This window comes from Adiantum capillus-veneris, chromosome 20 (genome assembly GCF_014529385.1).
Source record: "Adiantum capillus-veneris isolate H3 chromosome 20, ASM1452938v2, whole genome shotgun sequence".
Lineage (NCBI taxonomy): Eukaryota > Viridiplantae > Streptophyta > Polypodiopsida > Polypodiales > Pteridaceae > Adiantum > Adiantum capillus-veneris.
The window spans coordinates 23,542,005-23,554,776 of record NC_140950.1 but is presented as its reverse complement, the minus strand read 5'-3'; the positions used below and the strand labels follow the sequence as shown (position 1 = coordinate 23,554,776).

Here is a 12,772-nt window from a genome sequence, read left to right as displayed (position 1 = left end):
CCGTTGCCACGAAAAACACGTGCTGGTACTACTTTTGGCAGAGAGCAAGTAGATTTGGCTTGCTTTAGCACTCTTTGTGATGCAGATGAGCCTGATACATTTGAACAAGCTTTAGAGTGTGTTCAGTGGAAAGATGCTATGCAGCAAGAAATTGATTCTATTCATAAGAATCATACATGGGATCTAGTGGACTTGCCTACAGGTAAAAAGCCTATTGGTACAAAGTGGGTTTTTAAGGTAAAAAGGAAACAAGATGGTACTGTTGACAGGTACAAAGCAAGGCTTGTGGCAAAAGGCTATGCGCAACAGAAAGGCATAGATTATGATGAAACCTTTGCTCCTACTTCTCGTGCGTCCACAGTTAGATCACTAGTTGCAATTGCTGCTCATCATGGTTGGAAAGTGCATCAGTTGGATATCAAAACTGCTTTTTTGAATGGTGATTTGCAGGAAGAAGTTTATGTAAGTCAACCAAGTGGTTTTGTTGTAAAAGGTCAAGAGCAAAAGGTATGTAGATTGCGTAAAGCTTTGTATGGTCTCAAACAGGCTCCAAGAGCATGGTATGAGAAGATACATACTTATTTGATTGGCCAGGGATTTCAGAATAGTCCAACAGAAAGTACTTTGTATGTCAAAAAGAGAGATGGAGTTCTCATTATGCTAACACTTTATGTGGATGATATGCTTCTTACAGGCAATAGTGCAGATGAAATTGAAGCGTTTAAAGATGCTTTGAGAAAAACCTTTGAGATGTCTGATCTTGGTTTGCTACATTATTACTTGGGTATTCAGTTTGTGCAATCAGAAGATGGCATATACATGTTGCAGGCAAAATATTTGCATAAAATTTTGGACAAGTTTGGTATGCAAAATTGTAAGCCAATCTCTACACCCGTAGAAACTGGATCAAAGTTGAGCATGCACGATGCTGGAGAACCTTTTGATGTACATACTTATGCAGCAGCGGTTGGTTGCTTGATATATTTGGCAGGCAACACTCGTCCAGACATTCAATTTGGGGTTTCACAAGCAAGCAGATTTATGCACAGCCCAGGTATGCATCATTGGCAGGCTGTGAAGCGCATACTTCGTTACCTTTCAGGTACCCCTAATCTTGCCATGTTCTTTCCAAGGGGGGATATGTATGGAAAGCACAATTCTATGCAGCTTCTTGGTTACAGCGATTCAGATTGGGCTGGTGATTTTGACACACGACATTCCACAAGTGGCAATTGTTTTTTCTTGGGAAATGCATGTATATCTTGGCTAAGCAAGAAGCAATCCACAGTGGCTACATCAACTTGTGAAGCTGAGTACAGGGCAGCTTTCACGGCAACAGTTGATTGTGTATGGATACGCAGGTTATTGGCAGATCTTTGTGAGTGTCAACAGGCACCCACTACCATTTTCACTGACAGTCAGAGTGCTATTGCAGTTGCAAGAAATCCAGTATTTCATGCAAGAACAAAGCACATAGAGGTTCACTACCACTATGTCAGGGAAAGGCTACATGCAGGGGAGATCACACTAACTTACTGTCCTACACAGGATAACATTGCAGATCTATTTACGAAGGCGTTATCACGAGAAAAGTTTGAAGCTTTCCGAAAATCTTTGGGCTTACTCTCATACACATGATGATCTGCTACCTTGTACGGATTCACACTATCACTACAGGGGGGATTTGTAGACATGTAGTAGTGTTAGTGTGTATACGCGCTTCACCAGGGGCACTTTTCTCCCACTGGGTTTTTCCCCCTGGACATCTGGTGTGAAAGGACACCTTATCTCTTAGGGTTTCATATAAGCTTTGTAGCTCTGAGTTTGTATAATATTATTATTCCAATACAGAGAGATAGACTACAGAGATCTCGTACACAAGCTCTGTGTCTTCTCCTTCTCCATCTTCTTCCTACTCTGAGTTGCTGTCTTCCTTCTGTTTCCTGTTTCATCATCTTCAACAATTACCACATTTATTACCATGGTTAATTTAGCACCTATTACCGCTCTTCTTATGGATTGCTGCTTTGGTGCTAAGCATTCAGATTTGGCTATTTCCCTATGTTTTTCTTGTGAGAAGAATTAAAAAAAATCATTTTAAATTAAAAAAGTAAAAAATGATATTAGAACATTAAAAGACGGCTATTTGGATATATTAGGTTGCAGAAGGTATATGATAGAGGGGGGAGGAAGAAATTTTTTTTGTACTTTAAATATTACCACAAGAATTACCGCATTTATTATCGTGGTTATTTTCCCCACCTATTACCGCTCTTCTTACGGACCGCTGCTTTGGTGCTAATTAAACATACAAATTTGGCTATTTTCCTCTGTTTTTCTTGTGAATTTTTTTACAAAATCTGATGTTAAATTTCAAGAATTGGGTAAAAAATGATATTAAAACATTAAAAGATGGCTATTTGGATAAATAAGGTTGCACAAGGCATGTAATAGCTCTGTCAAAAATTTTGGCTCTCACTCTTCCCCCAAATACCGCGCATGTATTTTATGCAAGCAACTACATCCATACATTCGTTGCATGTTTTGAAATGCTTTACATAATGGTGGCAACGACTCTCTTGCTATGTAGATGTATTTACATCCTTTTGTACATATGACCATGTATATATGCACTACTTGCCAAAATAGAGACAACATATATAACCAAGGTTCCATAGTGAACTTGATTTAAACAAGTTCCTTACCCATATCTTTAGCATTAGTGTCTTTGAGCTTAATCTTGTTTTGCCCAATGGCCCAAGACACTAAAACATCCAATGCCTCTGAATCTTGGCATTCTTTCTTGAAATCAAATGATTCCTTCGGCGTAGTCCGTTGCAGCTCTTTTAAAAAGTTAGCTAGTCGCCTATACATAAGGTCTATGTTGTGTAAGGACCTTCATAAAAAATCTATTGAATTTGCAATGCAATGCATGTGCTCATTTACAAGACCAAAGATGTTAGTAGCAATACATGAGGCGATAATGCGACTTTGTTATGAGAAGGATTCAAATTCCTCTTTTTAAAGTTGCAAACCTGCAATAAATAAAAAATTTCACAATCCTCAAAATGCTTGATTAGATCAGTATACCAAGAAAAGGGCTTGTACTAGGGTAGATGTGTTCTCTTTGTATCTAGCAGGAACTTTGGAAACTCTTTTAGCTTTTCCATTTTCTCTTGCTTCACGCTGCAAAGACCATTCCATCTCAAAATCATTACAAAATAGAGATTTAAAGTCTCTACCAAAGAGTTGACAATGAGCAGACCCTTGAAATGACGGCGTCATTGCTAGATGATTTCTTTTTTGTGAGATCCTTCAAAGCCTGCAAAAAAATATTTTCTTGATCCCTTTCAAGGGAGACGTCCTTTAATGACATCAAATCACCAGTCTCTAACCTTTTTCTTTGAGGGTATATTTCCTTTATCTTTGTTTCCACACTATAAGAGAACATATAGGTATCATTCAAACACCATTAATAGATAAAAAAAAATTCTTCACACTTTGAGTTTAAGACACTTACCACGAGCTCATTTAAGCACATGACCTTTGGCTTCTTTTTTGATATGTTAATGGGTGGTGTAGCATCATCATTCTAAAATAAATTTGATATTAACATGCAAGTCACAAGATTTAGCTCAACAAGAGGAAAAACCAAAGAAGTTTACCCCTCCAGATATCTCCATATCACCTTTGTCATCAAGGTCTACCAATGCATGGTTAAACACCTATATTAACTATCATCTATAAGCAAAAAAGTAGGTCTCAACCCATGACGTAATCAATAATACAAAGAAGTCCTTACAAAATTCTTGATGATTGAAATGCCATGGTCTTCACTTGTTTCCACCATATCAAACATCTTCCATGTTGACTACACACCAACATCATTAAACATAACCAATTTGAGGAATTGCATGTGATTGGTTTTGTGGAAAAGATCACAATTTACCTCTCTTACTTCTTCGTTTGAATGATCCAAGTCAATAGGTAAATTTGCAGTTAGAGGAGAGTCATTCCCAAAATTCTATAAACACAAATATACAAAGTAGATAAATATTCCAAAAAATTTCTTGAATACTTTAAAATTTGCTACAAAATCTCAATGTACAAAACCTTACAACTCTACTAAGAAAACCTGATCAATAACGTTGTCATGCCAAGAATCATTCTTGCCACAATAGGATGGTAATTGGAATTTTGTGAAAGATCCATTGATAGGTAGCACTGTAACCTAGGGGAGTGGAAAAAGAAATTGTAGAGGGAACAAGATTGCTAAATTAAAATCAAAGTATAAACAAAATAAAGGCTACACATTGACCTCCTTAGTTTTTTGTGGATGTCCCAACTTATACTCAGAGATATGCTACTCGATTGCATGTATGTGAATGACCCGTTTGGAGTGTTACTAGCCTTGAAATGTAAAAATGTGGTCTTTAGGAACTTAGGTCTATGTAAGAAAAATTAAAATAAAACTGAGAAGGACCGAGTACCTCTATTGTTGCTTCATAGCACTCCTTCGCACCTTCGCCGGTGGTTGAGTGCACACTTGAGCGTTGTTGTGAAGAGAAGGAAGGGCTGTCCTCCTTGGAAGGCTGAAACTACCTGATTGATAGTCCCAAAAAAGAGAATAATTGAAATTCAAATCCAAAGAAAAGATGAGACTTACAAGTAATTCCAAGGAGGATTTACTTTCAAGCATTTTTAAATACACAATAGGAACTTCTATGACTTGTCCCTAAACACAATGCATTTTTTGTCATTTTAAAGCTCTCATTTTTTGAAAAAATTGTACATTGGATATCACATTCAAAAGAGATACTTACAACATGCAAACATGACACCTGCATAACGCTTCCAGGGATATAACATCCATGTGCATCTTGGTTGATAGATTCTATTTCCACCTTCCACTTTGCATAGGTATTTCCATCGCAAGACTTTGAAAAGATTGTACCAATGGCAATCTCCTTGGTATCTCCATCTAAGAAAGGAATAAAGACATACTGTTGTTGCACACCTTGAGGAAACAAGCCATATCTACAACTGATGTTCTCATGTGAGAGGATTTTAGATGAGCCCATGATGGAGACCAGCTCGTGAGATCCTGTAGGAACATAACACTCATCATCCATGGTTGCGACGCTTTTAGGAGGGCTCACACTCCATTGGTATCCCTTTTGATTATCCACAAGGCTTCTTGGGGCTTCCATACTATCTAAGCTATCTTGAGTTTGATTTTCTATTGTCCTCCAAATCAATGGTTAGAGAACGATACCCCCTGCTCTTTTCACTAGAGAATGACATAGCTTTTAATCGCAAATAGCGTCTGTGCTGATTTAGCTTTTGAAAGATCACTTTCTCTAACATGTACTCACCATCTTTGTCCCCAGTGCCTCCAAAAGATATCAATGTCTTCCTTTTGCGGCGTATATAGTCTTTGATATGTTCTCTCATCTCCTTGTCTTTACTTAGGTCAGCATTTATGAACTTTTCTATAGTGAATATACCTAGACCAATTCTCAGCCCATTTTCGAATATTCTCTAAATTTTTGTTATATCTGCTGTGTTCCCAACTATAATTCTTTCTAAGAAAGGACTTCTCTTGAGCATTCTTTGGGATCAAAATTGGTGGGGGAGGCTGAGAGAGAGGCACTTGTTGCTTGGTTGGTGGCTTGCTTTGGATAAGAGTCTGTTCATCCTGCAAATATAATATTGAAGAGGACACTTTGTCATTATCATGGCCATGCTTCTCTTGCGATAAGGAAATCTTCGAGGTCGACAATTTCTCTTGTGCCCAACTATACAATGCAACTCGGTGTCCGGGTATGTCCACTCCCAAAGCTTCCCATGAAGGCACAGACATATATAGAAGACTTCTTCCGTTGATGTTACTCTTGAGTATGGTGCGTGTGTATCGATTCGAACCTAAGTAGCAATTAACAAATTGAGTAACTTCCCTTGCATTCTAGTGAGTGATGCCTTCTAAGCACTCCTTCTCCATGTTTTGATGAAAGAGCACGAGATCTGTAAGAGAAAATTACCAATTAATCACAACTGAAATAACTATGGAATCTCTCTCTCTCTCTCTCTCTCTCTCTCTCTCTCTGTCTCTCTCTCTCTCTCTCTCTCATTTTGTTACTTTGACTTTGTATCGGATCCACCACATTGTAACGCTCTGGTCTCATAGGTCACTTTGGGCTTTTGAAGACGTTAATATAACATTTCATTTCATTTTCATCTCTCTCTCTCTCTCTCTCTCTCTCTCTCTCTCTCTCTCTCTCTCTCTCTAGCAAAAGGTGAAGGCAAAGGCCTTGATTCATAACACCGTAATATATTTAGGGAAGAATTTGGGCCGCTATCTATTGTTTAAGGTAAACTCTGCCCTTTTGTATATGAAGCCGTTCGGCTCTTGATACGCACCCTTTAAATCTCTAGTATTGTTTCTCTCTTTCACTAGTTTGTAGTGGATTGGTCTCATAGGTCATTTTGGCCTTTCGAAGGTAATGGCGCATTAGGGTAGAAATCCACTCGTATGGCCTATTGAAGATGTTAATATATCACTTCATTTCATTTCTCTCTCTCTCTCTCTCTCTCTCTCTCTCTCTCTCTCTCTCTTTTTCGAGAAGATGATCATTGATATTGAATATTCCAAAACCATTACAACAGAGCATGGCTGTCACAACAAACACAAAACTACAATTCCAAAATTTCTTAAACTATCTCATCCTTAATGCTGTGATCATTAGGACTGGGCAACACCTACTCATCCTCCTGACTACGAAGCCTGGCAGAACCATTGGTAACTGCAATGTTGAGCTGAGCGACTCGCTCCACAATTGATTTCCGCTTCAAAGTGGAAACATTGTGAGCAATCTCAACACAAAACTTCCTGTTGTGCATCATAAGAAGGTCCAGTTCGGCAGAATTGTGCACCAAAAACTTCGTGAAACCATTGGGTAGCACATGCCTTGTCTTCTTGTTTGAGCCATACCCAATGTTAGGCATCAAAATGCACCCTTTGAATTTCCTCCTGACACGTGAATCAATACCCTTTGGTCTACGGTAGTTTGGCTTGACACAGATCTTGCGATCACTCAGGGCGTGCTTGAACTTCTTTACACACTTCTTCACAATCCTGGGCTTGACGAGGGGGGTCAGCATGGCTGCCGCTGTTAGCGTTGTCGCCTCCCACCTCTCATACCTCCTCTCTCTCTCTCTCTCTTGCGCCTATTGAAGATGTTAATATATCCTTTCATTTCATTTCTCTCTCTCTCTCTCTCTCTCTCTCTCTCTCGCGCGCGCGCCCCTATTGAAGATGTTAATATATCATTTCATTTCATTTCTGTCTCTCTCTCTCTCTCTCTCTCTCTCTCTCTCTCTCTCTCTCTCTCTCTCTCTAAGTTCCGATTAGGATACACATTCTCTCTCTCTCTCTCTCTCTCTCTCTCTCTCTCTCTCTCTCTCTATCCCCTGTTGATGAAGACGTTAATATATCCTTTCATTTCATTTCTCTCTCTCTCTCCAAGTCCTGTTTAGGGTACACGTTCTCTCTCTCTCTCTCTCTCTCTCTCTCTCTCTCTCTCTCTGCGCACCCAGCTAACGTCAAGACGTTGATAAAAAACGAACATGCAGCTTGTGTACCCGTGATCGATGGCCACTACGCTGCAAGAGCTGGATGACGACGTAGCAGTTGCGCTCGCGAGCAAGACCTTGGAGCTGCAGTTCGCCAGGGCTAGTTGATCGCAAGATTTTTTTGGGAGAGCCTGCTGGAAATCTTGAACGCACGGTCCGTGTGATCATTACGCACGAGGGGAGTGGGGGGACCCGCCACAACACGTCGAGAGTGCAATTAGTTGGTTTCTTTATTTAGCAATAGCGCCGAGCGCTACTGCTCTTTGTTTTTGAAGAGTTTTAAAAACTCAATATCGGTACTACTGCTCGCTGCTTTTGAAGAGTTTTATAAACTCAATAATATAGGCTAATTGGGGTCGGACAAGTCTGCAGCGTGGATTTTTTAAAAGCAGCGTGCGCGAGTCCAAATGCCATGCGAGGTTACGTTGAACTCCTCCGGTGCTCTGATCTCCTGCGCATAGAGGCAAGTTTGTCGACCCACCCTAAACCTGGTAAGCAAAGAGAGAGAGAGAGAGAGAGAGAGAGAGAGAGAGAGAGAGAGAGAGAGCGAGAGACGAAATGATATATTAGCATCTTCAAGTGGCCAAAATGACCTATGAGACTAAACCGACTCAAACTTGTGAATCTAATACCATATCCGGGTCCAAAAAGAGACACTAAGAATGAATTTGGGAGAGTTGTAAGTAATTTATGTTTAATTCTTGTTGTTGAATATCTTGACTGAATACATTCAAAGTTTCTAAAGGGTCATGGAAGAGGGCTCGCAAGGTGTCAAAGCTGATCTAGTCAAGGTTGTGAGAGCTGCGACCCAAGAGGGGTTGCAATCTTCCCAGCTAGTTGTCAAGGCGACGGGCAGATATGTTGAGCTCGACACAAAGTTCTTGGATAATTGGATGGCTAGGCACGAGGTAATTCAACATGAGGAACCACTTCCTTGGGTTCCCTTGTGCCGACTTCATGGTCATGAAGCTGTCCGTCTCACAAGTGGAAACAATATTGATGACTTGGCACATAAGTTTAGGCATCATGGTTACATGCCAACTCTCGCAGATTTTATTGTCTCGGAAAAAATGGCCAATGGAAACATAATTTGAGTAAGTGAGCAGGAAGAAAAACAATGGGATGAGTCCTTTTGGGGGGAGGTGAATCGGCAGTTTGATCGAGAGTTGCTTGCATCTCAATCATGGGCACATCTTGTTGGTCGAAAGCTGGTGTTATGGGATGGAAATCATCGTTTGAAGGCTTGGACAACAGAAGTCAATTCAGGTGAGAAATTATTTTTTACCTCAATATGTATGTGTCCTATTTACTATAATTTATTAATGTGGTGAATGGATCTTGTGAAGCTTGCCATGATGATGCCTCAAAGTTTGTACGTGTTAAGTGTACAATCACTGCCTTCCTGGAAGATGAAGAATGCTCTATGTTGTTTGCGTTGGATTGTCTTAATAGGTGAGAAAGGTACCTTGGGATGTATTTTGAGTTATAGAGGCAAATCATATCATAAAACCCTAACATGTATGGAATTTTTTTGCTAGTTTGACACACACATATCAAGAGGACGCTTGCAAGCGAGATCCACTTGATAAGAAGGCTTGCCCTTGGAAATGAAAATAGCTTGAAGAAATATTTTGATGAAGAGGCACTACAGGAGATAGAGGCAAAATTTTCTGAAGACAAGAGGGGGCATCCCTGGATTTGGTGGACTATACCACTTGGCCTCCTCATGCAGCTTATCTACTCTACATGGCCATTCATAACCTTCTTTGTTTGTTTCTTTTAGTTCATGTTATGCTCAACCTTACATGCTCAACTTTGATGTAGAGTGAATTCAAATTGGAGCTCTCAAATAGGTTAGAAGAGGTGGTTGTCCCCAAAGATGACCCAGCGTATAAAGCATTGTACAAGCAAACCATCCGCGAGGTGGAACAACATTTCAAAGGGAAGAAAGGATTCAAGCTTGTAGCAGTGGCAAACCCAGCCCTTGGGGAGGAGTGGGTTAATAAGATTTACGATCTAGATTGGGAGAGCGATCACAACGTAACTTTGGACAAACTGCTTACAGTGACCCGAACACCGCTTCCTCCAGAAAGGTAGTCTCAAGTATTTTTGTTTAATATTTTCCTTTGGCATGCATATTACTGCTTTTTATGACTTTTCAAGTGCAAAAAAGTTTTTGTTTTAGATCGCATTCTAAACAAGGATATTGGAAGAGCATGGGGCTTCAAAGGGGGCATTGCATGCTACTCTTACTAGGAGTGCGTAGTGGAGAGAGCAATTGATTTAATAAGAGTGGCCGACGAGGTTTCATACATCTCGTGAAGTTAAATAATAAGAGATTTTTTTTATAAGTGTCAAAAGGTCCATCTTCACTATTCATTTAAGCATCTTCCAAAGCTTACACCGGGGATCCAAAGAGAGAACATGCCCTTCCTAGAGCAAACCGCAAGACAGTTTGCCTATACGTAATCTCTTTGTTTTATTTTTAGATCTAGATAATGTATGTATCAATGGCTTTTTTCCAACTTTTATTGATGATCCAAGTCTCTCTATAGGTGTTTCGCGGAATTATTGAGAAACAATCAAATCCAAGGAATTCCGCCAAGCGTTGAAGAGTGGAAGGTTGTTTCATCTCTGGGATATAAATCATTGTACCCACGTTCATGGCTCGATGCAAATAGGACTCTTCATAAGGATCTCTATGACGTGCCATGGTTCTTAGAGTATTTGAAAGGTGAATATCCACCCGAGGAGACATAAATATATACACGTGAGTTCAATGCATTGCAATAAAATATATTAGATGAGGTTAGTAGTCACTACTTATGTTTTGTTTGCATGGTTTGGAAACGGGTCTTATGTGCAAGCCAATAGTAGTTGCAATGAGCACTTCAAAGAAAGATACAGCAACAAATGCAAAGGAAAGTGGTAGTGGTAGTGGCAAGGATATAAGGAGCCCTCACGGCACTCCAAAGAAAGACACAGTGACAAACACAAGGGAAAGGAGAAGTGGAAAGGACACAAGGAGCCCTCACGACAAGATTGACAAGAGTGGAAATGATACAATAAAGTCTCCTGGCAAGCTAGGTACCAGAGGTGGTAAGGGTACTCTTAAAGAGGTAGTGCAAAGTCCAGATCGCAAGGGTAAGGGTACCAATGAGAAGAAAAGAGGTAATAACTTGGAAGGAAAGCATAGAAAAACAAAGAAAACACCACCACAAAAAAAGATGAAGGGCAACACTACGCGAACACAAAGGGAAAATGAAGACGAGGATGCACCGGAGGCTTTTGTGCCATTTCATCTCCCTGTACATGTAGATATATTGCATATTACAATTGATACATTTAATGGCCCCGAAGACCCAGATGCAGTAATGATATGACGGTTTATAGAGAAACTTCAAGCCCAAGGTGGATTGTATGAGGATGCACTTGTCTCTCTTGTATGGGCAGATCTTCCATGTGGCTTGTACCCATTTGAAGAGGAGGATGAACTGCCAGCTTGGAATGAATGGGATTCAGAAAAGCTAAAGGCGTCAGTTACCATTGCAGCAGAGTTCTTGAGCCATGATGATTTCTTTGTTACTACTAGTGGTATTGAGCATCAATTTGATATTGTGTCACGTGTGATGGGGCAATCCAAACTTCAGTATGTACATAGTATGTTCTTGGAAACTACAACCCAATGCAAAAGGATCGTTTGTGGGAAAGTAGAAGAGGTAAGTCAAAACCACTTGAGGATTATGGTTGTAGATTTTTTAAAGGCTAAACTCTAATAATTTACTCTCTTAATGCTACCTTACAGGTTTCCACTTTAGTGATTACATTCTTTGCCCATCTAAATTGTACACGTGAATTAAATTGGGAGCAAGCATTACTAAAAGTCATGAAGGGATCTTTCGACAACAAGTCTGATACATTTGTGGAGCTACCAACAGGGAAGCTAAACCTGACACTAGATGAAGAAAGCAATGCCTTGCGTGGTGCAGCTGAGAGACACACAAACTTTTGTGGTTTCCTAGTTTCGCTCTGCACTCAAGAAGGGAAATCATAATAGATTGTTTTGCTGGGGTCAGAAATATGGCCAAAGTGTGTGAGGTCTTAGACCGGTATTGCGTGAGTATTGAGATTGATGAGAGGTGCCATGAACATTGCCTCTCTGAGATAGGCGATCTGTTAGAGGTTTAGATGACATGAGACATCAACTTCATTGACTTTATAAGACAAATATGATTGTTTTTTGCTGATTCATTTTGTATGTGAGTATGTATCTTTGAATTGTGATTGATGAACACAACCTTTTTCTATTGAATTTCAATTTGTATATTTGAAGAGTGGTTGAATACATTTTGTTTCCATTTTTTTTAATCAGCCTACCAAGCAAAGTGAGCAAATTGTGTATGTTTATGTGATGTAGGACTAGTGGAGCCATGTGTTGAGGATAGCGATCAAGTATTGGCATGTTCATCCTCAGAGAGAGGTTCCCTTTTGCGGGGTGAGCTTGAGAGCTGGGTGTTGAGCCTACAATCCAATCTAGATAGTTTTCATTCACCTTTGCTTGCACAAGATGTAATATTGAGAATGATATTCCCCCCAAATAGAAAGGGAAAGGGAAAACGGTATATGAAAAAAAGGCATAATAGGTCACTCTTAGAAATTGTCATGGATAAAGACTTTCCAGGAGTAGACAACACCTTACCACAAACTATTATGCAGGTGTTTGCTCGATATAAAGAGAAGGGGATTTTAAAAACTACACGATGGCGACTTTGTACAGACAAGGATGAAAAACAACACAAGCCCACTCTTTTCCCCCCAGATGCAGAGGATATATACGTGGGGAATGCTTTACCATGTACATGTTCTCCGTCCTCTTCAAGGAATAAGCACAAGAGAAATTGTGAGACATGCTGTGGACGTTGTGATGTCTACGGCAAGGAGAGAAAAAACATGGTGCGATTTGAGTACATCTCGTTTATCGAGCAATTGCGTCTTCTATGTCAGTGCGAGGAGTTTTGTCATGATTTTCTTAGAATGTGGCGGGCAAGAAGTAGTTGGCAAGCGGACAGTTCAACCTCTACCAATGTTATCAATGATTACTGGGATGGGGAAAAAATAAGAATGTGCAAAGACTTTTGGA

General features: G+C 39.9%; 1 protein-coding gene and 1 pseudogene across 1 annotated transcript; one reads left to right on the top strand and one right to left on the bottom strand.

Moving 5' to 3' along the window:
- Window positions 1-6,687: 6,687 nt before the first annotated feature.
- On the bottom strand, window positions 6,688-7,161 carry LOC147432246 (large ribosomal subunit protein eL32z pseudogene; annotated as a pseudogene).
- A 3,353-nt stretch (window positions 7,162-10,514) lies between these two features.
- Window positions 10,515-11,686, top strand: LOC147432245 (uncharacterized). Its single transcript, XM_086491901.1, has 3 exons — window positions 10,515-10,803; window positions 11,026-11,351; window positions 11,438-11,686. The coding sequence occupies exons 1-3, from the start codon at window positions 10,515-10,517 to the stop codon at window positions 11,684-11,686; spliced, it is 864 nt and encodes a 287-aa protein (XP_086348027.1).
- The last annotated feature ends 1,086 nt before the right edge of the window (window positions 11,687-12,772 follow it).

Coding starts and splice junctions, on each gene's coding strand:
- LOC147432245 (XM_086491901.1), top strand. CDS start 10,515: ATGAGCACTTCAAAGAAAGATACAGCAACAAATGCAAAGGAAAGTGGT. Junction 10,804..11,025: donor TACCAATGAGAAGAAAAGAG/GTAATAACTTGG, acceptor GACGGTTTATAG/AGAAACTTCAAGCCCAAGGT. Junction 11,352..11,437: donor TTTGTGGGAAAGTAGAAGAG/GTAAGTCAAAAC, acceptor GCTACCTTACAG/GTTTCCACTTTAGTGATTAC.